General features: G+C 37.6%; 1 protein-coding gene across 2 annotated transcripts in view; it reads right to left on the reverse strand.

The window, feature by feature from the left end:
* LOC118420925 (erythrocyte band 7 integral membrane protein-like) overlaps nt 1-23,386 on the reverse strand; it is a 62,953-nt gene extending 39,567 nt beyond the window's left edge. Inside the window, exon 1 of one of the 2 annotated variants that reach the window (XM_035828014.1) lies at nt 22,770-23,386. In XM_035828014.1, the coding sequence (XP_035683907.1) occupies nt 22,770-22,893 (124 nt within the window). In that variant the 5' untranslated portion in view covers nt 22,894-23,386. The remainder of the gene's footprint in view (nt 1-22,769) is intronic. The other variant, XM_035828011.1, reaches the window with a different exon arrangement.
* Between the last annotated feature and the right edge of the window lie 2,831 nt (nt 23,387-26,217).

Consider the following 26,217-nt stretch of genomic DNA (forward strand, 5'->3'; position numbering starts at 1 on the left):
AACCATCTGTAACACGTCCGTTGCTTCATCTATAATACATCAATCTTTCGGAATGTTTAATAGATAGAAAATGCACAGAGATTCCCAGTAATTGCTGTACGTTTTCGGTCATCTATCATGTTGTAGATGCGGTGATCCAAAAATGTGATTTATTTGTTAAAACTGCCACAGAATACCTTTGCTTCACAAAAATGAATCAATGCCTACCTTCTCGGCCGTTATAGTTATCAACAAGGAAGAACCCATAATCACTCCACACTAAATATGACTTGGTGGGAATACCAGCAACTTTTATTGGCTGCCATAAAACATAAGTACGAAAACGTTCAGAAACCAAAAATGAAAATCATTGCACGAAGCAGTACTGTTTTGCTTTCAATTCTTTTTCGTTTCCTTATTCGGTGTTTTCTTTTCCTGTCGACATGGGTCTTAATTCACTCCCGGGCAAAAGTCTTGGCCGGGGACTGACAGAATGAAAAGGTTGAGTCCAAATTTCTTATACAGGCTGACAGGAAGTGGAAGCAAAAAGTTTACACAATATGGCCAGAGGGCAAAAAACCGATGATGACATGTATTCCGGTAAACCACATAATAGCAGATCATGACCTTCATTATGGTATATCATAACATCCTACCTTAGAAATGTCCCCAATGACCGAAGCTATGTGTACTAATTTTTCACCTGAGTTAAATTGGGAAATTGGTGTAATATGCCTTTCCCAAGGGCACACCCTCAGAGCATATCATGGGAATCATACTAAGGGCCTCTGGGCTATTAAAGAAACACTCTACACAACATGTTTATACCCGGCAGTGGTGCATGTAATTCGTGAAATGTTACATCAAGTTGTTTGTTAACAAATTGCATGAAGGAACTGTAAAGGACATATGGGATTTCCGATTATTCATCTTATTTTTGTCTACGTTAATTATGTTCATGCTACCAAAACTGTCATCTTAAGACAAATACGTACTTAATCACCAGTAAATGATTTATTAAGCCAAGCCTTCAAGCCAAGGTCCTTGTTGGCGCCACAGCAGTCTCCAAAGTATTGATTAAAGAAGAAAATCGAAACTTACAATTTGTGTAAGGACAAGCCAACAAAATGAGCGCGTCTTCGCTTCTTTGAAACCTCCTGATCAATAAGTGAGCTAAAGCAGATAATAGTGAGTTTAAAAGAGTTTTTGGTTCTTACTGGCGACGTGAAGACTAGTACCTTACTATGTTTAGAAGACAGCGTTATATTGATGAAAGCACACTACCAGAATAACCGTATTCGCGCACAAGGTATTGCTACAGTGATGTTAGACACAGTGGCCTCGTTTGTCAACATCGACAAGCTTGCATAGACCGACGTATACGAATACAGGTTAACGTTATAGATTAACATAACGGACTAAAATCAACACAAACAAACCCTTACAGGATTGGTGGTAGACGAATTTGTAACTTGATATGATGTAGCTGCAAATCAATTATTAATTGTGTTTGTGGATGATTTCTTTGTTAATTACACCCACTTGGTTATTTTATTTATTGTTACAACGATTGATGTTTTGTTATTTATGTTATAGCCTTTGACCTCTGACCCCTCCTCATTACTTCCGTTTACTGAGTTTATGTTACATTTTTGCAATCAGTTTACTTCAGTTTTTCTCGTGTCATACTGTATACATGTACTTTTGTTGACTTTATGTTATTTGATTGTTTTAATTTGTAATGTTGATGGACGACTCCAGGAAGAATAGAGTTATGATAATAATTGTAACTCTAATTGGAGATCAAAATAAACAAACAAACAAACAAACACATCACAATGCAAGAAGGAGATGCTTAGAAAAGCATACGGACTGTTCGAGAGTAAATGCCATGGCTACTGATAATGCTTAAAATGATTACTTTCTTGTCAAAAAAAATTATTCTACACATATCCAAAATGTTTCAACTTTGGACCACTTTATTTCATCAACTGGGCATTGATTTGGGTAAAAATTACAATTCTAGCCCAATATTTAAAAAAAATTATTCTACACATATCCAAAATGTTTCAACTTTGGACCACTTTATTTCATCAACTGGACATTGATTTGGGTAAAAATTACAATTCTAGCCCAATATTTACAAGGCAATATAAAACGTTGCAAATTCGTCCTGATATTACTTATCAAAAATCCTACTCTGACATGAAACGTGCAATGGTGACCTTTGACCAAGACCACAATGCTTCACGGTTGCCCATAAACGCTTTAATTCTGAAATACGGGCCGGTGTTATTATCAAACATCAATTTCTTCAGAGGAAGTTTGATTATTTGGTTTATCAATAGTTGTATATGTTCCACCTACTGGCCACCAAATTATTCTTACTTTTCCCACACTCAGCCATTAGCCATGTTGCTGGGTAATTGTCACTGGTGAATTAAATGTATAATGCGTGTTGTTCGAAGCGCCACCTTTCGTGATATATCGGTACTGAACTAAGTCAAATAATTCTGGCAAATCTTTCAAAATACCGTTTATCTGCAAAACTGGGGCTACGAATATATAACTATAGTTACGAGGATTCGAATATACTGTTCATAATTAAATATAGATCGAGTCATGTTGCCTTACAAAGAAATGTTACCGAAAGCGTATGAAATGCACTTGATATAAAAGATATGAGTTGAAAAATCCAGCGCAGATAATGCAATGAACTAATATAGAGTAGATCATTGTCGATGAATATCATTATTTCGTTTCCTTCAAAGACATGTAATTTTGGAACAGCGAAGCGTTGGAAGATGCTGTGATGACTATTTCCAAAGAAGATAGCTATGTTCCCTATTATAAAGGGTTATCTGAAGTAATAGATAATGTTAAGGTCTCATTTGCACTAAGTGCAGATTGGGATGTAGTCCCTCCTTCGCACTGAAGCCACCACTTTAAGGTCACTGTGTTCATTCGATGCCGTGTCCGGGGGGTGATTTTAGCTGCGTGGCCCGTCCATACCCCAAAATAGCCTTGTACGTTAAGGATGTCCAACGGGGCCATGTGTGGGTTATGCGAGAACGTACAATGAAGAATATCGTAACCTACCCTGACGTAGCCCCTTCTTATCCAAATTGGCCCATAGTGTAACATCACCCACAGGGAATCCATTTTGCCGAAATGCAATAAAGCGGATATATAGGTACAGATTAAATCTGGCGTCTTTAAATCCGATTGGGATTGTGCTTGAGTGAGTTGTCAAAATATGGAAAGGAATTGGATACATTAGCTATTCAAAATACCACAGCTCTTGCTGTTAAGTATGTTATCAAGTCGCTTGGGTAGCGTTAATGCTGTAGTGCTTGGATTTATTACTTTGAACAATAACTAAAAGTAATGACATGCCAAAAAGCAGTTACTCAAGCAACTGGATATGATTTTGGAAACGGTCAGACGTTTCAACTGGAATTCACCAGATTTCGTCAGTGTCACTTGCTTGTGTTATGAGTAAGGCCACAGCAAGTAAATCTTATGGATGACATCCGCGCGCTCATTAATTTTTGCCTGATTTCAGAAAAAAAACAAGATTTTTTTCTTCTTCAGGGATGGTCAGATAGATCAAAATGGGTAAATGGGTTATTTTGTAACCAAATAATTGCATATAGAATTGACACTAGATGGGTAGCATTGACTGTAGTTGCAGAAGTAAAACTTGCTGGATAGTTGTAAGAATGACACCAATATGGAAGTCATGAGTGTAGTTGCCAACATGGTTAGTGAGTACCAGTCTACCACACTGGTGTCACTTTTACAACACTGGTGCATTTCTTAAATACAGGAATGAATGCCTTGTTGGTTGTGATGACATATTTTGTCACTTGAGTTCTTGTTACAACGTTTATGGTGTCTATTTTGAAAATTTGCAATCTTGTTTTTTTTACCCATCTTGTTTTTTTTTCGCCCTACCATATTATTTATGCAGTCTGCAGAGGATGTCATCCATAAAATTTACTTGCTGTGGCCTAACTGCTTTTTGGCATATTCTTATTACCTGGATGTCTAACCTTCATCGACGTAAAAGTAATGACATCTCTTGAGGAACTCTGTTACATTATTCAAATGCATCTGATATCAACAACTTTCATGCAGGAGTAATACATTATATTTCGTCGTTACTCAATTTGCCGCAAAACCCTATATGATGAAAGATGAGCCATCATTTTCTCTGGAGGAGACTGCACTTTATATAGATGTCGCTAGTGAGCACTTTTGAAACGTCTGTATGTGAGATTATTAGTAGCCAGCTTATTTCTCTGACGCAGACGTAGTGGAAGTGGGTACGCACGACTTTGAGCACCAGTGCGCCTAGATACTCGTCAGTTATGTTCGGAAATAAATTGCAGGTCGCATTGGCTGGCCAGAGTAAAATTTTCTGCACGGATATATTGCTACCTCAAACATACCTTGGGCATGTTGCCATGTATCTCAAGGTTGCATTACAGATTGAATGTAAGCATAAGGCAACAGCAAGTAAATTTTATGGATGACATCCGCGCGCTCATTAATTTTCGCCTGATTTCAGAAAAAAAAACAAGAATTTTTTTCTTCTTCAGGGAAGGCCGGATAGACAAAAATGGGTAAAGGTTGTGTTGTAACCTAATCATTGAATGTAGAATTGACACTAGAGACTCTGTAGCATTGACTGTAGTTGCAGAGGTGCAACTTGATAGATAGTTGTAAAAGTGGCACAACTATGGAAGCTATGAGTGTAGTTGCCAACATGGTTAATGATATCGATACCAGTATACCACACTAGTGTCACTTTAACTACACTGGTCCACTTCTTGAATACAGGAATGAATGCCTTGTTGGCTGTGATGCCATATTTTGTCACTTCAAGTCTTGTTACAACGTCTATTTTGAAAATTTTCCATCTTGTTTTTTTTACCCATCTTGTTTTTTTTCTCATTAATTTTGCAGTCTGCAGAGGATGTCATCCATAAAATTTACTTGCTGTGGCCTAAAAGAAAATCATGCCCCCAGTTACACCTGCGAAATCTGAAAAAAAAAATCAACAATCGGTTCGCATGGCAAAAGAGTAGCAACAACATACAGGCGGGTACAGCTATTTCAATTGCATTGCAATTTAGGTCAACCGTAAAACGTTTCAGTATATCAGTGGATCTTTTGAACTTTCCAATAGCTTCAATTCAGTGTGTAAAGATTACAGAAGAAAATGTATAAATTAACAGAACCTTGCCCATAGAGGGGTAATAATGCGCCCATGCGCTTTGGATCATTGGTATGCATTTCAAGATCACCATAAAGGCAGTCAACAACGACAATATTAATGGTGAAATGATTCAAAATGATTTTATAAAGTATTCTCTTTCAGAGCATTTGTTAAACTGAAAAATGCTTCTTACAAACTGCTGCATTCTAACATCGACAAAATCGTGATTCAGACATCGTCAGAGATAGATACGAAGTTCATTATTTCACCTCCACTTGATTTATTCCGATATCAACATTATTTCTCAAAAGTACTAAATACGAGTATAAAAATGCAAAATCTAAGATGGTGGTTAATACTAAACTCTCCCATACGTTGCCCCTGGTGGGGTTATCTGGGGGGAGTGTAATGTAGTTGTAGACTAAGTGCGCAGTACTTATGAATGTTACTCTCAAAGGCCAACTTGTTTCTGCTGCCTTCTGTCCTTTTAATACACTTAGATTCGAACCTTTTTTCGCCCATTCTCCTACGAAAGGCGAAACAGAGTCGTCAGAGGGACTCCATCTGTTTTCACCTCTGCTTGCCTGAGGTTAATATATGGGTACCGGGGGCGTCGCCACAAACCAGCTGCCAGCCAATCAGAGAACAGGCGATGAGAGAGCTTTCAACAGGCTAAAGCTGTCCCGCAATGGCCGCTGGGAAGCTATCAGCCAATCATGTTACGTATTACCATGGCTTTCTTTGCTCACCATGCCGACGCCCGATCCCCAACGGCTGACTGCCCATATAAGGGTAAGCTCATTAATATTCATAAGCAAGGCACCCCTAATAACCGAATACTGTGGCTGAGTTGTCAGGGGGGATATCATAGGCTTTGCCGTGATTGTCAACCCTGAGTGTGAGGATGTTTTCGCCTTACATGTATGTTCAGCACTACTGACATATCTCATACATATGTTTTACCCTTGCCTACCATTGTAATATAGGCAGTACTTGACATTGAGGCCTGACCTTGGTTTCCTATCAAGGAGCCAAAAAGGTTGACGTCTAGACGTTTAAAGATCGAAGGTATTACTACGTCTTCAAAGAAGCTTTTATCTCAAGTGGTTGCTAGGCCGTGAAAAGAACGTTTTCAACAGAAAACAGAGTGGTGTTCTATATGCTAACTAGCACTTGAGGTCGCCAGCCTTTAACTGTTCAAGGGTATAATATGCATCGTATTATCTCGGTGTTAAGCTATTCACATTTCCGTCCATCTGACCAATATTCTTTATTGTCTATTATTCTTGAAAAAATAAACATGTTCGGGCAAACGTTTCTAGGTTGAAGAAATATGTAAATTTAGTTATCATAATTCAAAGTAAGCTGTAGTGGCTGGCTAAACGTAGGCAATGCATTGCTTGTTTAAGTGTATATCCATTTATCTATCTATCTATCTAGTATCTATTAATCTAATAGTATGTACCCCTCTCTCTCTCTCTCTCTCTCTCTCTATATATATATATATATATATATATATATATATATATATATATGTATATGCGAAGAAGCACGCTATATCTTTATATAAATATAAAAAGAGAGATAGATAGATAGAGAGAAAGATAGAAAGACGGATATAGATATATGTGTATATATATTCGTTGAAACATGATGTTGGTTCATAAACTTTCATGCCATGCCAAGATGCGTCTTAAAGGTTGCCCGTGGCAATTTTCGGCGGGGGGAATTCATTTCTATAGAGCCCGGCATATTAGACGCAAAGGTCAAGCGTAGCGGAGCAATCAATGAATGCGTCCATAGATGGGGAGTGAGTTCCGTGATACAGGAGGGCGGGTGGAATGGTTCTCAGGGCAATTCTCAGAAAGAGGAGCTCTATCCTTTGAGAGCTAAGATCAGCAAAGTAAAGTAAACTGGAGAGGGCTGTGTGCGTTGGTATTGAAATTGCCCTTGATAAAATCCGGTGAATTGTGACCTGCATAGAAATTCAATTGCTTGTATATCATGACCAACCGCAGTATAGTGGATACTTTAGATTGGGTTAGATGTAGCAAAAATAGAAGGAAAACGGCTAAAATTAAGTGTTAACTCTCGTACATATAAACATTTTTTTGCGTCTGAAACAATCCAACCAAGTTTAAGCGAATCATATCATGTTTAATTGAGAGATGTTTCTTTTTTTTACATTCATAGCTGATTATTTTTTGTACATTACGTCTTTTAAAAATGTTTGGACAACATGATTCGATGGAACTAATTCTTGTTAATTCTTATAAACTTTGCAAAATCATCAGGGCAAGATTTTGCACTAAAGATACTAATTGTGCTACATATAACTCCCCCCCCCCCACGCACACACATAATGATAAGATACGAATAGTATTGATAGAATTATGCTTCCAAAAATACATATTGCGGGCCTTAAAAAAATTGATGATTCTTTTTTTTTTTTTAAGAAAATCGCAATACATTTTTTGGCCTCGTTTGTTTATTATGTAGAGTTGTTGTAAACCAGATTTGATCTGGAACGGGTGAAAATAGTGACAAAACAATCACCCGCAATTACATTCGGCAACATTTTTCATAACAAATAAATTACATTTTTACGATAAATTCACGATATCATTTCCACATATTTTGCGATTTCTGCACGTCCATCGAATTTTCAATGACAACTTCCCCAAGAAGAGAAGGTCATTTCAATGACAGACCGCAATCGGCTTGCGAGACAAACGTTTCGCCAAAAGATCTTTTACCATAATCGTCCTGACACAAATCTAGGGATAATCCTGAATAATGTCCTGTATTTTGCTTGACTTTTAGGCAGATGCGAAATAAAAAGGATTTTTGTAATTATAAGACAGGAGGAAGCAGCGGTGATGCTGTTCAATCAAATGCTCATGGAGGACCATCCTTTGTATGGCCTAGTACCACCCACTGTAGAACAGGATCTATACAGGACTCTCACTCAGAAAATCAAGCTCAAGCAGAATGTACAAAAAAGTCGTATTTTTCTAACATGTGGTTATCTGTTGTAAAGCCTTGTAGTAAGGACGAAGTTCGGGTATATTGCCTACGTGATCCTTACCGAATAAAACATTGACAACTGAAGTCCAAACGTAGGTGCTATTTTCACTGAAAGACCACATTGTTGTGAATAGAAAAGAAGAAACATAACTGCGTGAAAGCGTAGCTGGTGCGTGAAATTTGTGATTTTCTTCACTGATAAAGAAATTAAAGTGATTAAGTAATTATATTCAAGGACGAACCAAAAGTGCACCTCCTGCTATCTGCGTATCGGTTTTGATATCATCTGGACTGTAAATACATTTGTCAATCTGCTTTGAACCAAAGGAAGAGGATAGTTAACATTTGTCAGTAGATATTAAATAAGAACATTGAAAGTAGCTACAGATACATTTGTTTTAAGGTTCAGCGCTATTTTTCGTAAGATTACAAAAGAGTGAAGATTAAAACTTAGAAGATATTGGGGAAATATTTTTTTTTTCAAATTAATGCCTAAGGCAAAGAGATTATAAAATGACGTAATATCGATACATGACCTAGTTACAGGGTATTAAGATATCCAAGTTTTGCAAATCATAAAAATTTTATGATAATAGCGATAATAATGTATCTAAAGGGTTATAAGGGGTCTCGAAGATATTGTGCTGCCCTGGTCCTAATTTAATGTCAAGGTGCTGGCATAATTCATTTCATAAAAAATCAACAGATTAAATCAAACATATTGGTTGTAGAATTGAGCCAGATAGCACCCCCACCCCCCCCCAAACAGAAACCTCTTTTTCACTGAGCTGCTATTCCTGCTGCCTATTGAGATTGTAGGTGAGGACTGTTATACACTGAGTGGCATTACATGATTTTTGTAAACGATGGCTAGTGAAACTAGCTTTTATGTAACGTCCAAGTTGACCGTTACGCCAACTCACGCGTAGTAATAATTGGTTAAACCATGAAAGACACACAGTTTGTATTCAGGTTGACTAAATGATAGTTCTGGCATGCTACCTGTAATAGGGCAAAACATTTTTCTTGTTTATTTACCATTTAATCTGAACGAGTAGGAAACAACTGGTTCCAAGAAATGGATTGATAGGTCGTGTGTACAAATTTCATCTGTAAATGCTTTGTAACAATATGTTACAGGGAATATAACGGGCAACAGTATGAACCAGCTAATTGGAATGCGGCACTATCCCTTTTTGGCTTGTTTTTAATCATTGGAAGACGAAAATCTATTTTTCATGCCATGTGCGGACGCTCTGCTGCTAATAGTAGATTTTTCCTCTTAACGTGAATTAAGTGTTATTGTTTATATAGTCAAATACATATAGGCCCCTCTAATTCTGTAAGAAGACCTCGTCACTGACAGATTTGGGTGTTGCATACATTAATCATATAAGCATAGCAGCATATTTTTCATCCAGTTCTGAACCATGAATTGCTGTTTTATGAGATTAATGCGAGGCTAAAAATGCAAGTTTTCTTTCCCTAATATATGATAAAGTACATTTAGTATTGGATTACTATGTGCAATGCTACTCTGTTAGCAAATCACAAATAAAGAATACTCAGCACATCGTCATGTATGCTGCCATGCATCACACATTTCAACCTGAGCCGAGTATCACTATATCAAAACACCTTAGACTGTTCATTTACACCCTTATCATTACCTTCGACAAGCAGGTTATGTATAACGCAGGAAGTTTGAAATGTATTGCCACGAGTGATGGCTCAAAGAGGCAGCAGGCAGATCTGGTAACTGATTTGACTTTGCGTTCAGAGCAAGGAATTTATGAGGTGGTTTTCTGGCATTACCAGATAGCAACTTTGATGCGTGAGGGAATACAGCCATGTCTTTAAAGATACGCTACGATCAGATATTTACAACTAATAGATTTCTTTGAAACTTAAGTTACCTTTTAGGCTTAGAGATAATGTAAATGCATTGAAGTCTGCTGGGATTTAATTTCGCGGTAGCGGTAAAAAAGGACTTTTCGCGGTGGAATTAATTTCGCGGTAGCACTATGCACTATATGTAGCATCAAACTGCCATTGAAAAAAATTCGCAGTGGTTTAAATTTGCGGTGAAGCGGCCACCGCGAAAACCGCGAACTTTAAACCACCGCGAAAGTTTATTTCTGCAATTACAATCATCAATCGATCACTGTTAGAGACGCAGCATTATGCCATTGTCAAAAGGGTTCCAAATGTAAACCTGAAAGTACCTTTTATAGTCATAACGCCCTAGGAAGCGAGGAAAGGTTCAGTCTGTACATACTATGTATGTATTAGTCACTGTAGATGTATAGATATAGCAGATCTTTTTACAACTGTATTTATAACTCTGCTTTACCGACATAACCAATACTTAGCTTGTAAGGGCATTAACGTGACAGTGTCATTATGATTTCTTTCATCTAATGATTACAGTGAGCTAAAATCTTAATTCCACTCCAAACAACTGTTATTCCTTCAGTATGTCTGCAATAAATTTAGCCATGCATTCTGTTTTCCACCTACGTTGCCAGACCGCTAGATCGTATGGAGTCTGTTTAAATCCTGGTAAATAGCCAAAGACTACATCATAGAAGCGAAGGAAATCTAGCTGGCATCGTAATGGAAGATACTCCTGATTTATAGGGTGAAATAACAGCTGCAGCTTCTGCAGAGGAGCGATATAGCGGATTACCAGACTTCAATTTTGGTACGGCGTCAACTTCATGTTTGAGGAATTGTGAGGTAAAACGAAAGAATTCATTTCAAGAAGCTGTGCGGGAATGATACAGGGATTACCATAAGCCATACAGGTAAAGCTTTGCGTGCCGGTTGATGTATTACGTTGGAGGTCGGTCATGGGGGTCCACGCTCTTGGAATTTGACCTCAAAGGTCTTAAGCCCATTAATTCCGCTATACAGATTTTATTGAGGCGCTGCAAGGTATCATCTGGACCTCTCATATGCCGGCCTACACATCGGGGTTTGTTCTTTTTTTAAATATAAAATAGCCGAGAAAAGGTAGAAAACGCATTCTTCTTCTTGTCTGTTGTAGTTTTAGGTAATGGTAGGTTTGAGGATCTACTGTAAGTGTTATTGTAGATATGCCACCTTATACCTGAAGGATTCAATGGATGGGGCAGTCACCATCTCTGCAGGAAAACTGCGTGTTTTTAACCCTCAAACCACCGTATGGGGTCAAAACTGACCCCAGGCACATATCAATGTGTGCCATTATGTCATTTCTAGTCGAAAACAAATTTCCTTCCAGGAGTTTGTTTGTATATCTGTCCTATAACTTCTTGTACGTTTTTTCCGAGATTGACTCATTGTTGATTAAGTTATCCTCGAAAGTTTCTACATGGTCCAGTGGGGTCAAAACTGACCCCAGCGTTTTTTTAAACAAACTTTTGCGACCCATACCTAAACTACTTCTGGTAGGATCACGAAATTTTCAGAGAATGATGTACATGTAAGCCAAAATTATTGTACCAATTTTTGTGCCATTATCATATCATATGACGACATTATGACGTCATCTAGGTAATATCGGTCGCCATCTTGGATTTTGACTGATGACGTCATCAAATTAGCATAAATTATGAATAATGAGTCCTGAAATTTATGTTGAATCTTATAAGATGTGATAAATAATTGTTATTTGCCAAGAAAACCTTAAAACTAAAATGTTTAATACAAAATTAGAGAATTTCGTAATAAATATGTCTGTCAGAATTCCGTTGCCATGGCAACATGAAAAATGATGAACATATTTTGTTCACCGGAAATGTTTGCTATCAACATTTTCTAAAAAGTTACCAAGTTTGGTGGCCCTACCATAAGCCATTCAGGCACTATATGGCATTGAAGCTGGTACAGGCATCAAAAACTTCCTTCCCGGTCTGAATAGCGTTGGTGCAAAATGTGGTCCTCATGATCTTTTGCATAAATTATGATAATGAGCTAGAAGTATTCTCACCTAATCATGTCAGACTGTCCCACATAGATTAATGAAACTATACATATAAACAAATCACAAAAAGATTCACACAAAAAACTGTATTTGTACAAAACGTTTTGGGGTCAGTTTTGACCCCATACGGTAATCTACGTCACAAAAAAGCTACGGTGGTTTGAGGGTTAAGCAAACATTCAAGAGTCACCCACCAGCACTGTTTGTGATCGAGCACGCATTGTTTGCCACCAGTAGTGATTGATATTGAGACGTGGACAGATATTGGAAGTGTTATCGAACGAAGTTACCTCTGACCGTAAGAATTTGCTCGGTCGCACCCTTCGATGCTACATCTGGTGAATATAGCTGTTACAGAGTGCCATAGGAAATCGCTAGGCTTGATCTCTTCGACGCTCAGTTTTGTTCGATAAAAATGATATGATATTTTGCATCAAATTTGACTTTTTATTATCGATTGTTGAATGTGCCGTGACGACCCTATCATAACTATTGATTTCCGGTGATGTACCCATTGTCCAGTAAACCGGAGAGATATAGATGCTACTACTTTCCGATAACTTCTTTCTTAATGTAATATTATCAAACGGAGCAAGGCAGGAAGAGACAGGCAATGTCTATTTTTTTTGAAAATATTTTTGTTATATGTTCTCATGTTACTTTCTCCCCACAATTTTGATTACCTTGTGATATGTATTGTTTACAACGATATACATTTTGATAAACTTATTTGGTAAAGCGACTATCAATAAAAGCTGAGTATTTTTTGTCACACGACCGTTAGAAAAGCAAAGGAGAGAACTATCATTGATATATGCAACTAAATATCCCTAATATGTATTTCTATTACTGGCCGTGGCAATGATGTAAAAAGCAAGTTGGCGAAAGATGGATTTGAATCCCTTTAAAATACATTCCAATTAAAACACCTCTTTTACCTACACATAAACATCAAGTATTGTCTTGCACATGCTTTTATTATCAAAAGAGACTTCATAATAGAACGAAAAAAAAAATGATACAGGAATATTGATAAAATGTCAGTAATATTTGATGAAAGCAAAGGAAACTATATTACACATAACTCTGGTATATACCGTTGACAGTTTTATGTTACAATTATATATACCTCGGCTGCTACCCTATTTACTAAGATAAATGAAGATAAATGCATCTATTCAATCATCAGCGATGAGAATAGTCCTGCAACTCCCTTTATCTTCCATCTGTGGCTCCAAATGGTACATAAAGTCTCGTAAAGGGAATAAATACATCTTCTCGAAGTGATTTTAAGTTTACACACGTTGTATTTGTTGGCAGATGTTAGTCTCCAAGGCATTCGTAGCAAAGATCTTACGGCTTGTAAATGCTGTTGACTTACGCTCTGCTAGAAAGGTAGTGACGTTGGCCCCGGGTTAGCAATCAGAGGCATAAGACATATTAGTTGTTGCAATAGGAATATAAAACATATGTAAAATAGCATCCTGGTGGTATTGATATATTTCGTGACTGTCGGCATACTGCTTTAGAATTAAAAAAAAACAGCCTGTTCACGTACAATGCCACTGACTTGCGACTGAAAAATAGTAGTATATCTTTAAAAATCTATCGACTGTATGATATTATATACCTAAAATGATTGATATAAGATTGCTAAGATATCAGCAAATTAAACGGTAGGATACCCCCTTTAATGTTTTAATGATTCATAAATACGATGATATAATTCTATATTACACTTCGTAATGTTCTGTGATGTACTATTCGAAGTGCGTTTATAACGTAACACCTGTTAACATGTTTACAGAAATAGAGGGTATAAGATGTATCTCTGAGCGGCGCCAACAATTTTTCGTTGCCTGAACGGCACTATTGCTTTTTGTAAAAACATTTTAATTATTCACAATGGATGTGCAAAGGTTAAAACGGGATTGTCTGCCACAATGCAAAGCATTTATCATAGCCCCCAGCAGTACAGTAAGAAAACGTTTTCAGTCTGACCACAATTGGTTAATGTGATATGCGGGAAAGCTTCCTGTATGTATAGTTGTAGGTTTGCTAGAAGTGGAATCCATTCTGTTTTCACTGTATTACATAAATCCTGTACAAAAAAGAACAATTTTATACTGCACTCAAGGTGAAAACACAGCTTCACATTCAAACAACAATAATAAAATAAAGGTAATTCCATAATCTTCTCGAGGCCGTGGGGACAGTGGATTGTTCTCGTCTGTTACAGGGACACTGAACCAACTCAATTCTTTAAACAATTAGACTGTGAGTAGTGTTTTAAGTTTTTGTGTAGTCCTATCCATTACGACATTTGGCAATCTATCTTGATTGTTACGATTGGTTGATGCTAGCCTGATTATTTGCCAAAGCACATGAACAACGTCTTTGGCACAATTATGTTCAACTCATTTCATGAATACTCCCATGTCTGTACCTGTCTAAATTAGGAAGCAAAGACTTTATGCCAATAGTTATCAAACATTAATGACCAGTATTATGTTTTTCGAGTACATTGTCGGTATGACGAAACAAGCCACTGACAGTATTGTATAAACATGGTCGTCAATGTCTTGAATCATAAAAAATTATTCAATATAGACGGGGACCGATACAAACTTCCAACGACATTTGACCTGGTGCTAACGTGACACTTTTCAGAATCTATCGTTTGCTTGGAAGCAGGGTCCTCAGTTATTCTAAATTAGATCAGAACACTACTGTAAATTCAATGCATTGCTTTTCTTATGTTGAACGTATTATTTTTTTTTTTGGGGGGGGTCCATTAAGCATCGTATCTGTCCTTGACATTATCCACCTAATAGCCATAATACCCACCAACCCGTTGTGTAGTACATAGTTCTCTGACTCCTTTATCACGTTAGCGGCGCCAAAGTGTCTGACCACCTTCTGTTTTGATTCCTCCAAGTGCCAATAGACGTTCAGCGAAACTGGTTTGCGTCCAAGTTTTACATTTTTGATGAAAGTAGTTAGGACTTGTGACAGAGAGTTAGTACTTTTACATATTTTGTAAAACCCTAATATTGACGAATCGTGTCTGACACTTTCTCAGTTCCCATATTGAATTGCATGTTATTCTATAGACTTAATTTGTCCAGGGATTTTATAGAAGGCCCAAACATTGATAAAATCTGACGGCTAGGGGAAATTAACAAGGTACCGTTGACTGGCACAAAACATTTCTTGAAAGATGGCGCAATTTTGAAGATATGACACTTGTAATGGATTTGGGTTTTTACTTCAAGCAAAAATGAATGAATTTATTGCTCAACAATCGCACAGGGTACAATGTATGGCAACCAATAACAACTAATAGCTTTATAGACAATAGGACTACGAGACTATATACAGAACAACAAAATATTATCCATAACAGTACAGTCATGTATGAGTCATCTGGTCTCGCATTTGGATTTCAGTATAAAGAAACTGACCTACGTAGACGGATATATGAGTTGAACATGTCAGCTCTATATGGAAAATATCGTTGTGTGTACCAGCAAGAGAGATGTGTGTTTTAGTTTTAATATTCTTAAACAATGCTTCTCAGTCTCATTACTGTAGCAATTGAAAGGAATCGTTTGCCGCTGACTAATCCAGAGGAAAAAATTCCATCCCTAGCCTTGATGGATCACTGAACACTAAGCCGGCACAGCCTATTCGATTTCTTTGAACGGATCCTGTATGAGCACAGCACAGGTCAGCACCTCTTAAATTCAGCACATTTAGTCAACTAATGGCTTTTTTCTGGGCGAATAAAGAGATAAAGTTGTAGCCTTATGCGGTCTATGATGGAATGAAACCAGCCAACGTCTTTCTAGTAGATTTTCAAGGTCATAGTTAACTTCTAGGCCTTGTTGACTGGCAATGTAAGTATTTCACATTTTATGCTTATATCTATGAATGCCTAATAAAATCACGTAATTTTCCATCTTTCTGAACGTATTTCTACAAACGAGTATTCAATTCATTTCGTAACAAATAAATTGATGTTTGTACAAATAGAGTGGTTTATCCAATACATATGCATATGTATATATATATACATACATTCATGCATAGACTAATTGAAAATATTGCAGTCTGTTACCTTCATAGATCCTGTAAAACTGGCTGAATAATTTTTAAAGTTTTTTAGTATTAAATTGCAACCTTAACATATACAGTATATCTATAAAAAGGTATCAAATCTTAATACAGTGCGGACAATGCTCCATATGAAGCATTTAGAATATCATCCAATGAGAAACCCTCAGACCATCGCAATTATCATTAGCGGTAGTATCACCATCATTAGAAGCAATAGCATCTTTTAAATGCATCACTATCTTTAAGCTTCGTGCACTTTAATTATAACGCAGCTACCGTGGGAAAAAGCCATTAATCAACTGTTATCACGATAACATGCAGATTATCCTCTATCCTAGATGTAGCCATCATTCCATCTTTACAGATGATGGTAGCGCTCTATCCCTTTATCCTACCCTTACCACAATCTCAGACCTCGATGGCAACGTGACAACCTATTTCCTACAACAAGTAAGTTTTTGAAAAAAAAAAGTCAATTTGGAATTCTGTTCGCATGGTTGATTCCACGGAATCAATACCGGGTAGTTAAAACTATCGGACTGGTTGATGGAGTGCCCATCTTACACCAGAGACGTTTCGTTTGAGCAATCTTGAGTTACTGCTTCATCATTTTTGATGGCAGTTGAAGACGGCAGTTGGTTCAGCAGGGTTCTCCCCAGAATTTTTTAGTATAGTGGAGGGGCTGGCAAAAATAACCCGCACCAACGTGCTGCGCTTTCATGAAAATGGGTTCATTTTGCAATGACAGAGGGTGTCAAATACTACAAGTATAATATATTGTTGTGATTCCTTTGTTGTGAAGTGGCAAAACGACTATTGTTTTGATCATTGCTCATTCACAAGTTTTTGCAGACAATGCTGACTGGAAAAGTGATGCCGCTTGGCACAAAAATCTGTGAATTGTCAGTAATTTTAGCAAAACTAACAAAGAAAATAGGGAAGAAACACACTAAATTTGAAAAATAGTATAGTGGAGCTGGCTGAGAGTATAGTGGAGGGCCTCCCTTATTCCACCCTCTGGGGAGAACCCTGTTCAGTAATAAGGTACTTTGTTTCTCCCTCAACTTCACTTTATCAGAGCATTTACAGAAGTACTTTCAACTGTTTGGTATTTGATATTTATTGAAAATAACGACAAAATCATTACGCTGGATAAGTCTATAGGTAGCCTGAGTAGGTAACGGCTGACCCACAAAGTTACAAGAACACACAGCTAATTTACATATATGCATAAATAAAGAAATAAAAATTTACATTATACACAGCGCAATTGATAAAATGTAAAAATGAATTAATTAGAATTTAGTGTAATGGTGGAATGGATGGAATGTCGTTTGATATACTGTATTCATGAAATAAGTGCACAAAAAAGATCTTCTATAATATTTTTTTTTCTTATTGATCAATGTATTACGTGGATTCTTCTTCAATATGTCATTTAGGTCCATGCGGTGCTGTTCATTAGGCATAATGCTACGTTAAGCAAAAAACAAATAGAATGTAATTGGGAGAGCAGCAAGGTATACACTGATGGATCTACTATTGACTGCCTCTGTTCCTTTACGTAAGCCCTTTCTTGGATACGTGATTGATCAGCCAATCAGCGATCTCACCACGGAACCAAGCAGGGTGGTTGACAATGCGTTCAACTATTTATATCTAAATCAAATGATGCATCCTCCACGCTGATTTGTTTTCGCTATTTCCCTAATAGAATAATAAGTGCTCATATTTTTCACTTAAGAACCCCAAGTCTTGTGCAAGATGACTTACTGCTATTGATAAACATAGTTTTTGAACTAGCTATCGCCGTTTTGCAAGAATTTAAGTGTTTATTAATGTTTGACAATCAGTAAAGTTTATTGAATCAGCTATACTTTGAAGCTGAGTGTGAAAAGCCAATACAGTCAAACCTGTCTATAGTGGCCACTCAAGGGACCGGACAAATCTGGCCACTATAGACAGGTGGCCTCTGTATAGAGGTGGCAACTTGTAGATAAAATACCCAAGGGACCGACAAAAAGTGGCCACTATGGACAGGTGGCCCCTCTGTAGAGGTGGTCCCTAATACAGGTTTGACTATACCAAGGAAACAAAGCACCCTAGAATATCTTGTACAAAATAACTGCTTCATGGACATTTTATCTGATATTCTAAAATGCTTATAAGCTTTCAGGACGATTCAAGCAAATGCATCGACCTGTGTAATTTAACATGAACAAAAATTGATCAAAATTGACACACATATTTAATGATAGTCTGAAAGCGGTCAGTCAGCAAGTCCTTGTGGTATTTCTACAAAATTATCAATAAAAGAACAGCTATAAGAATGATAGGAAGAAGTAATAAGACTCCTTTCTCTTTGTCTTCGGCTTTTGGATGCTGTCAACTATTAACACCGCATCGATACGTCACTGACAGCAACATTTCCAATCAATTTTTGCCTGCCGTTACAAAACCTACAATCATTCAAATTACCACTGGGAGTAACCATCAAATAGGAATATTCAAATAGTAAGATTGCTGTAGTTGTATATAGTGCAGAGTCCTATTGCTGTCAGTTTACATTAGAATACAATACAGAAAACATATAAAAAACATCAAAATGCTTGCCTAAGGGCAAATGAAAATCTCTTGGGTGTAGTTTCTAATCTCTCATGGGAGCACACAAGGATTACTGGGCACTGTTTCGTGTAAATTTGTAATTGATTGTATTAAACGTGTCATATGGGTGCACGCTTTGGTGCACTGTACCAAAGAGAGAAACAAGTTTACACATTTATTCGCATAGTCATAGTCATATAACTATCGTCAGCAAAAAATTATATTTGGCCCAGCAGTTGAAAATCTATTAAAAGAAAATTATTCTAACTCAATATTGTTTCTGTGATTACAATATGTTTCAAATTTGTTTGAAGTTTTATTTGTACAATTGTGCCTTGTCCTAATCTTCTCAAAGATTTTTTTTATAATATATAACGAGTATTCAAATCTAGATATTTAAAATATTGATGTTATTAAGAAGACTACTTATCGCAATGGTAAAAGCAGTTCAAAAATATGATACTTTATATGATTCAATAGTTAATGCTGGTTCACCTTTATCCGTGGGGTAACCTATATCCGTTGTTTTTAAAATCATGATGTATTCAGAGACGCCAAGTCAACGGTAGTTTCAAACTTAAATGTTTTGAAAGTATCAGAATTCTAAATACAACCATCCTTGGACTGATATGCCTGAATACCCTGTTTTCAAAAACAACGGATATAGATTAACCACCGAATAAATGTGAACCAGCCTTAAACGTGCTAGTACTATATTTCAGTATTATTTAACGTTTACGAAATGCCGTTGCTGCTGCAATGGGATCAAAGAGATTTAGCATACGAGAGCCCAAACAATATATGGAAAGCCCTAGCTTGTGTCGCATACGTGTCCCGAATCCTTGGCATGTGTTTGTGAGAACATTACTTCAATTAATCTGCGACACTGCGTTGGGCCTGCCAGTTATGGGTCATCCTATTTCCACCGTATCAATCCTCCGAGTCTAACAAATGGGCATGGTCAACGCCAAAACGTGCCGGTTCATTCGGGTATATTGGCGTCACGCCCAGCCACGCATGTAAGATGGGAACGATTCCCTCTTCATGCATTATAGATGAAGCCAATATTGTACGGCAGTCCGGACGGGGTTAGTTGAAGTCTCACAATACGCCCTGGAATTCTGCTCGCAGGCATCAAAAGAGCTACGAGCATGCAAAAGAATCGACGGGGGAACGGACTTCAGTGATGTCTCACAATACGCCCTGGAATTCTACTCACAAGCATCAACAGAGCTACGAGCATGCACGAAAATCGACGGACGGACGGACTTATATGATGTCTCACAATACCTACGAGCATAGCTAGAATTATATTCGAAAGTGTCAGCAGAGCTACGAGCATAGTTAGAATTCTATTCACAAGCGTCAACAGAGGTACGAGCATAGCTAGAATTCTATTCGCAAGCGTCAACAGAGCAACGAGCATAGCTAGAATTCTATTCACAAGCGTCAACAGAGGTACGAGCATAGCTAGAATTCTATTCGCAAGCGTCAACAGAGCTACGAGCATAGCTAGAATTCTATTCACAAGCGTCAACAGAGCTACGAGTATAGCTAGAATTCTATTCACAAGCGTCAACAGAGCTACGAGCATAGCTAGAATTCTATTCACAAGCGTCAACAGAGCTACGAGCATAGCTAGAATTCTATTCACAAGCGTCAACAGAGCTACGAGCGTAGCTAGAATTCTATTCACAAGCGTCAACAGAGCTACGAGCATAGCTAGAATTCTATTCACAAGCGTCAACAGAGCTACCACCATGCAAAAGAATCGACGGACGGATGGACGGATTTATATGATGCCTCACAATAAGCCCGGGAATTCTATCACAAGCATCAAAAGAGCTACCAGCATACACAAGAATAGAGAAGGCGAATGATTTATACCATATCATTCAACACTGAACAATAGCTATGATTAATTCGAGGACAGTGATCAAACTCAAATGTAGCTATTTTGCTGCTACAGTATGTAGAAGCCAGTTCTAACTGGCTTCTACTGTAGCAGCAATTGCACATCGGATAATACACACTTCTGGTAATTGCACGGATTCTCAAAGATCCGTGGCGATGCGGTCCAGCTGAATAACTTCGCTTTGTTGCACAAAATGATGAGTGCAATAGTACTGCTTCCACTGTATAAGACTAAAAGGGCAATAGAAGGGAGTCTGTCCGTGAAAGATGCTCATATCCCGGGTAAATTGGGATCAGCTGCAGGACTGCTGGCTGATTGGCTACATAAACATATGGGGGGGACCGGGCTCGCAGTAAACCCGCTAGAGTTATTGGATGTCATACGGGTTTTAATGGGCCTGCCTCAGAAGAGGAAAATGGACGACTAATGGGAATCCGATATCCTATTTGACATTGTCGTCTCAAAGAGTGGACTCTTTTAACTGGATGCATACTGGTCATTTCCTGCATGTTAATAGTCTCTTCCCTTTTACTTTTGACCTCTTAGAATATAGCTGCATGCTGACATTTTCATATCTCGAAGCAAAAAAAATCCTAAAATCGTATTTTGTTTCGTTCCGTACATTATTCTATTATGCACTTCGTATGTATAGCAGAGTCAGCTTTTGCAATATTGGCAGCAATAATGGTTACCATTGACTTAATAAATGGTAGTAAAATACCTTCCCCACGGTTAGCAATATTGACTACGAAGCAGTTCTGGAATACTTTATGACAGCCATAACATGTAATTGTGAGTATTAGCTGCACTATGGGGAACTGGAACGGTCGAAATGGTAATTCAAAGGATGCGAAATGAATTGTTTATTATAAGAAAGCATGACAAGCTAGTGGACCAACCAAGAAACCTATAAAACAAAAACAGTAGGGTATTCGGTATTGTATATTGTACGGTAGATATGAGTCATAAATGGTAGGATATACAATGAGTATCCTATTGTATATTGTATACGATATATAGAGATTGTTGTGTTGAATATCGCATGGTCTTTTTTTGAGCACGGCATTGCATAAGGTACGATATATGTATTATGTATCATATATTTTGTATAGGACACTTTAAACAGGTAGAATGATATTGTACATGGTGCAATGCTCAGTTAGTATGGTATTATATATTGGCACGGTATACAGGAAGGATGCTATTGTATATGGCACGTTGTTCGCGGAGTTGACACTTGCACCTCGCTTGTTCATTCTAAGCGGCATTGTGCAGAGACAGTAAAAGCTTATCTTCACCCAATGATAAACTGTTCCTGGTCCACTAAACGGATTGCAAAAACGCCTCCTGATGGACTGAATCAGATAAAAGCAAGGCCGGTGCCAGTAGACTGGCTAGAGCCGATAATGAATTAATCATATGACACACTTGATAGTGCATAAAGACTTGGCTAGGCAAGGTATGAAAAACTGAGGAAGCTCTAACGATTAATATGTCTGCCCTCCAAAGGACATGCTTTGATATACCCATGAGCTAAATTAACGATCCCTCTGTGTATTGTAGGGTCAAAGGGTTGCAACCGTATCTCACACGGGAGCTCTTTATTCACCATCTATAATTTAAAGCTATGAAGTCGAAAAATATAAGGCAAATCCCTCTAGAATGTATTACAAGCGCTTATGTGACTAGCATGTCTGCTGCGCAGTAGTGATTCCAACGAAGAAGTTAAAGAATTATCAACGGTTAAGTGAAGTCTAACAACTCATTACATGTATCAGCGTGACACTTAAGTTATTTTAAGAAGAGACCCCTGCGAAGTGTGCATGGTAAGAATCTAAAAACGCAAACTGATTGTGTATTCGCTGGCGGTCTCAACAGATGCTCTGCCGGTATAGCCTACTGGGGCCTACCGTTGTACACTAGGTAGCACCTACCTCCGATGACTTGGTCATTCACAATGCTTCCGGGGGGTGCCCGTGCCCTGGATCCCTTGGCTGACCCATCGAGCTCGGTCTTCCCCCCTTCCATCGCTACCAGGTTCTTGCCATTTGCAGCCATCAGCCGTCAGTCCTTCCTACAGCTTGCTTCTAACACACCTAGCGAGCAGGAGACAACGGTTGTCCTTCTGAGTTTAACGTATGGACAATCCTCCGCCACGATCCCTCTTCTCCTCCTCCTCGCCAACGAGGCTGAGTCCCAGGAGGTTCCTACTAATAGCTTATCCGCGATCGATCCCCGTTTATCAAATCAACAGAGATGCCGCGGCAAGAACCAGGACCTCCTCTCAGCTTCGGGGAAACAAAATGAAGCCGTTGTCTCAACCTGACAGTTCCTACCGGCCACCGGTGATGACTGAAGAACGACTGGGCATGTAAATTCAATAACAGTCAAAAGATGTGGAAGCTAATTGCGTTCCAGTGTTCCCGCCCTATGGCACTTACGATCGATCCAAGCCTCCCTCCAAATAGTCCCTAGCGAAGGCAGTAGATGAAGGGCGGACAAGAGAGCCCAACTACGCAACTAGGGCGTGTATCATAGATATTGTCTATAACTGTCTCACCTCCCTGAGGGATCACACTAAAGCTATCTCCGAAAATAAATTGTACCATCCCCGGACCGTGTGATATTGAGAGGCCTATATTTGTAGCATCGGATGCCCATTTTTCCTTGTTTCATCCATGAGCGGGTTTCACAAGCTCAGCTTGTGGTTGATTCGTCTGATTTATGAATCTCTTGTCACGTGGACCTGCGATGGTAAAATCTTTTATTGAAATTTAGATGCAAAGAATCATAAACACATACTTCGTTCAAGAAGTTCACTTTATGACTGTCATATCTATTGTCATGAAATACAATGTGTGATTCATAAAGGATTCGTTGTATGTAATCCACACACTAGATCATTTCTAATGTCATGGTTAGGTGATCCCTAGACATGCTTTGCATTTGGAGCATGAAATGAACCACTTATTTCTTTGCAAGTTTACCGGTCCCCATAGATCTTCCCGTAAACTGGTAATGCAAAATACCCCATCGGCATGTCAATGACGTCTTGTTATTTTTTAAGATATTACGATATCTTGGTTTGAATGAATGTTTGCTATCATCTAATAGATTTATATGTCATTAATGATGTAAATACAGTTTGAATAATGTTAAGATAAAGATATCTAAAATACATATTCTTTGTATGAAGTTATAAATCAGGTACATATCAATGGACATGAGGCCATATAATTATAACTCTGTGTAACAATATATTCGCCGTATATGTAGTATTTTGACTTGAGTAAGTGAAAACAATTAAATACACAAAACTAAGGTAAATAACACGAGAGTCCTCGTCTTGTTCCTTTTAAAATCTTATTAAAACTAAGTGACCTAAAGGTATAGAAGTACCAAGTCTATCAGAACAAAATAAGGAAAAACTTTTTGTATTTTTTTCACACCATCTGGTTGCATGGGGATTTGTCTTTTCTGTTGTTCTCGCTGTCTCTCTTTCTCTGTTACTCTCTTTGTTTCCCCTTCCTATATTTATGAAACTTTTGAAGACTGGGACCACAGTGCGTGCATGCCTGACAGATACAGTACTTGGAATCTGACATTTTCTGAATCTGAACATGATGCACCGCTTTTATCGTAAAAGTTAACCTGTAAAACGATAATAAACCAACCTAAAATTGTTAGAAAAATTTCTATGCATTACAAACCACAAAATGTAGAAAATATTGAAAGATAAGAACAGATTAGATTGAAGATTGTGGAATTAGATAGTCAAGCTCACCGAATCATCCAAATGTAAGCGCTTCTTCAAAATTCAATAGCAATGTGAGCATCTTGATACATAGTATATGAAACTTGAAGTCGACGGCATAAATATTTAGTCTGTAGTTTACAACATTAATATATCTGGTCTTATAAGGTACTTAGTATGCGCAGCAGGATCCAATGATAAAATTTTAACAATGATTTCTTGCCGTATATTGAGCATAATATGTTTACAGTTGACAAGTTGATTATCATAATGATTTGAGTACCTGTAATTTACTTTCATATCATTATTAGTTAGCATGGTATTTACTCCCGTGGAAAACAGTTACATGACTAAAGGGACTACGCAACTGTATCCAAGATGAACAGATTAATATATTTATAAATAAGAGCAATAGAGATTATTGTTAACGTTTTTGTTGGGACAGGCTAGCATTTTGTTTTCCGTTCTCATAATTTCCGTTCTTATTTCGTACCCCCATATCCCCTACCGTCACAGGCTAGTAGTTTTATAGAGCTAATAAAAGAACGTACCCATTCCCATATGTATAGTTTATCTTAAATAAGATATACCGTCGTTGTGTTTTATAGGCCATATACTTGTCAATGGTTAATACAAAAAGTTACCGCAATATATAAAAGATAAAAGAGAAATGCTGGCTACTTGGCGTGAGCTGCTTACGTTATCGGAGAAGATCAGGCGTTAATTGGCCGAAGATTTTTGAATATAAAATGGAAAATATTAGTTGCAGTTAAAACTGAATGTAGACCGTCCTAAATGAATATAATTTCAAAGGTGCCTTACTAGAAAACAAACAGATTTTTAAAATCAACAAAGTAAATAAAGTAAAAAATAATAATATACTCCAGAAGTAGTTGCCCAAGCAACTGGATATGATTTTGGAAACGGTCAGACGTTTCAAACAACATCCGCTGTTTTTGTCAGTGTCACTGGAGAAATCTTGTTGGCTGTGAATTGATATGCAAACGAAAAATAATGTTTTAGTTGCAGAACAGGTTTATCCTAACTGTGAATCAATATGCATACGTAAACGGGAGGAAGACAAATTTTAATAGTCCAAAGACAATTAGTCGCATATCAATTAACAGCTGCGATATAAGATTTCTCCAATGTCACTGAATAGAAAACAGCGGATTTTGTTTGAAACGTCTGACCGTTTCCAAAATCCGTGTATTGTTGCTTCAGTAACTGCTTTTTTTGGCGTATCTTATTACCTGGATGTCTAATCTTCACCGACATAAAAACATCACGTAGTGTTTTGCAAACTTAGGGCTCATATATCTAAAGCACGATACTTCATATAACAGGTTAAATATTGTTAGATGCAGATAGATATGTACATTACTACTATTAATCAATCAGCGTCAAGTCGTCCTGTAAGTAGTTGGAATCATTCTCGAATAGAAAATTGATTGCAATAATCAGATGCCAGTCCTTGTAGAGCGATTGACATACAATCAGTTCCCAACTCTGCACTGGTAGACACTGAAAACCCATCACAGAAAGATTTGATCATCCCTCACGGTGATAGCACTATCAATCCTTCATAATGTTTAAGGTAATCTTTGGGCAAATTACATGTAATATTT

Source organism: Branchiostoma floridae, chromosome 8, assembly GCF_000003815.2.
Source record: "Branchiostoma floridae strain S238N-H82 chromosome 8, Bfl_VNyyK, whole genome shotgun sequence".
Lineage (NCBI taxonomy): Eukaryota > Metazoa > Chordata > Leptocardii > Amphioxiformes > Branchiostomatidae > Branchiostoma > Branchiostoma floridae.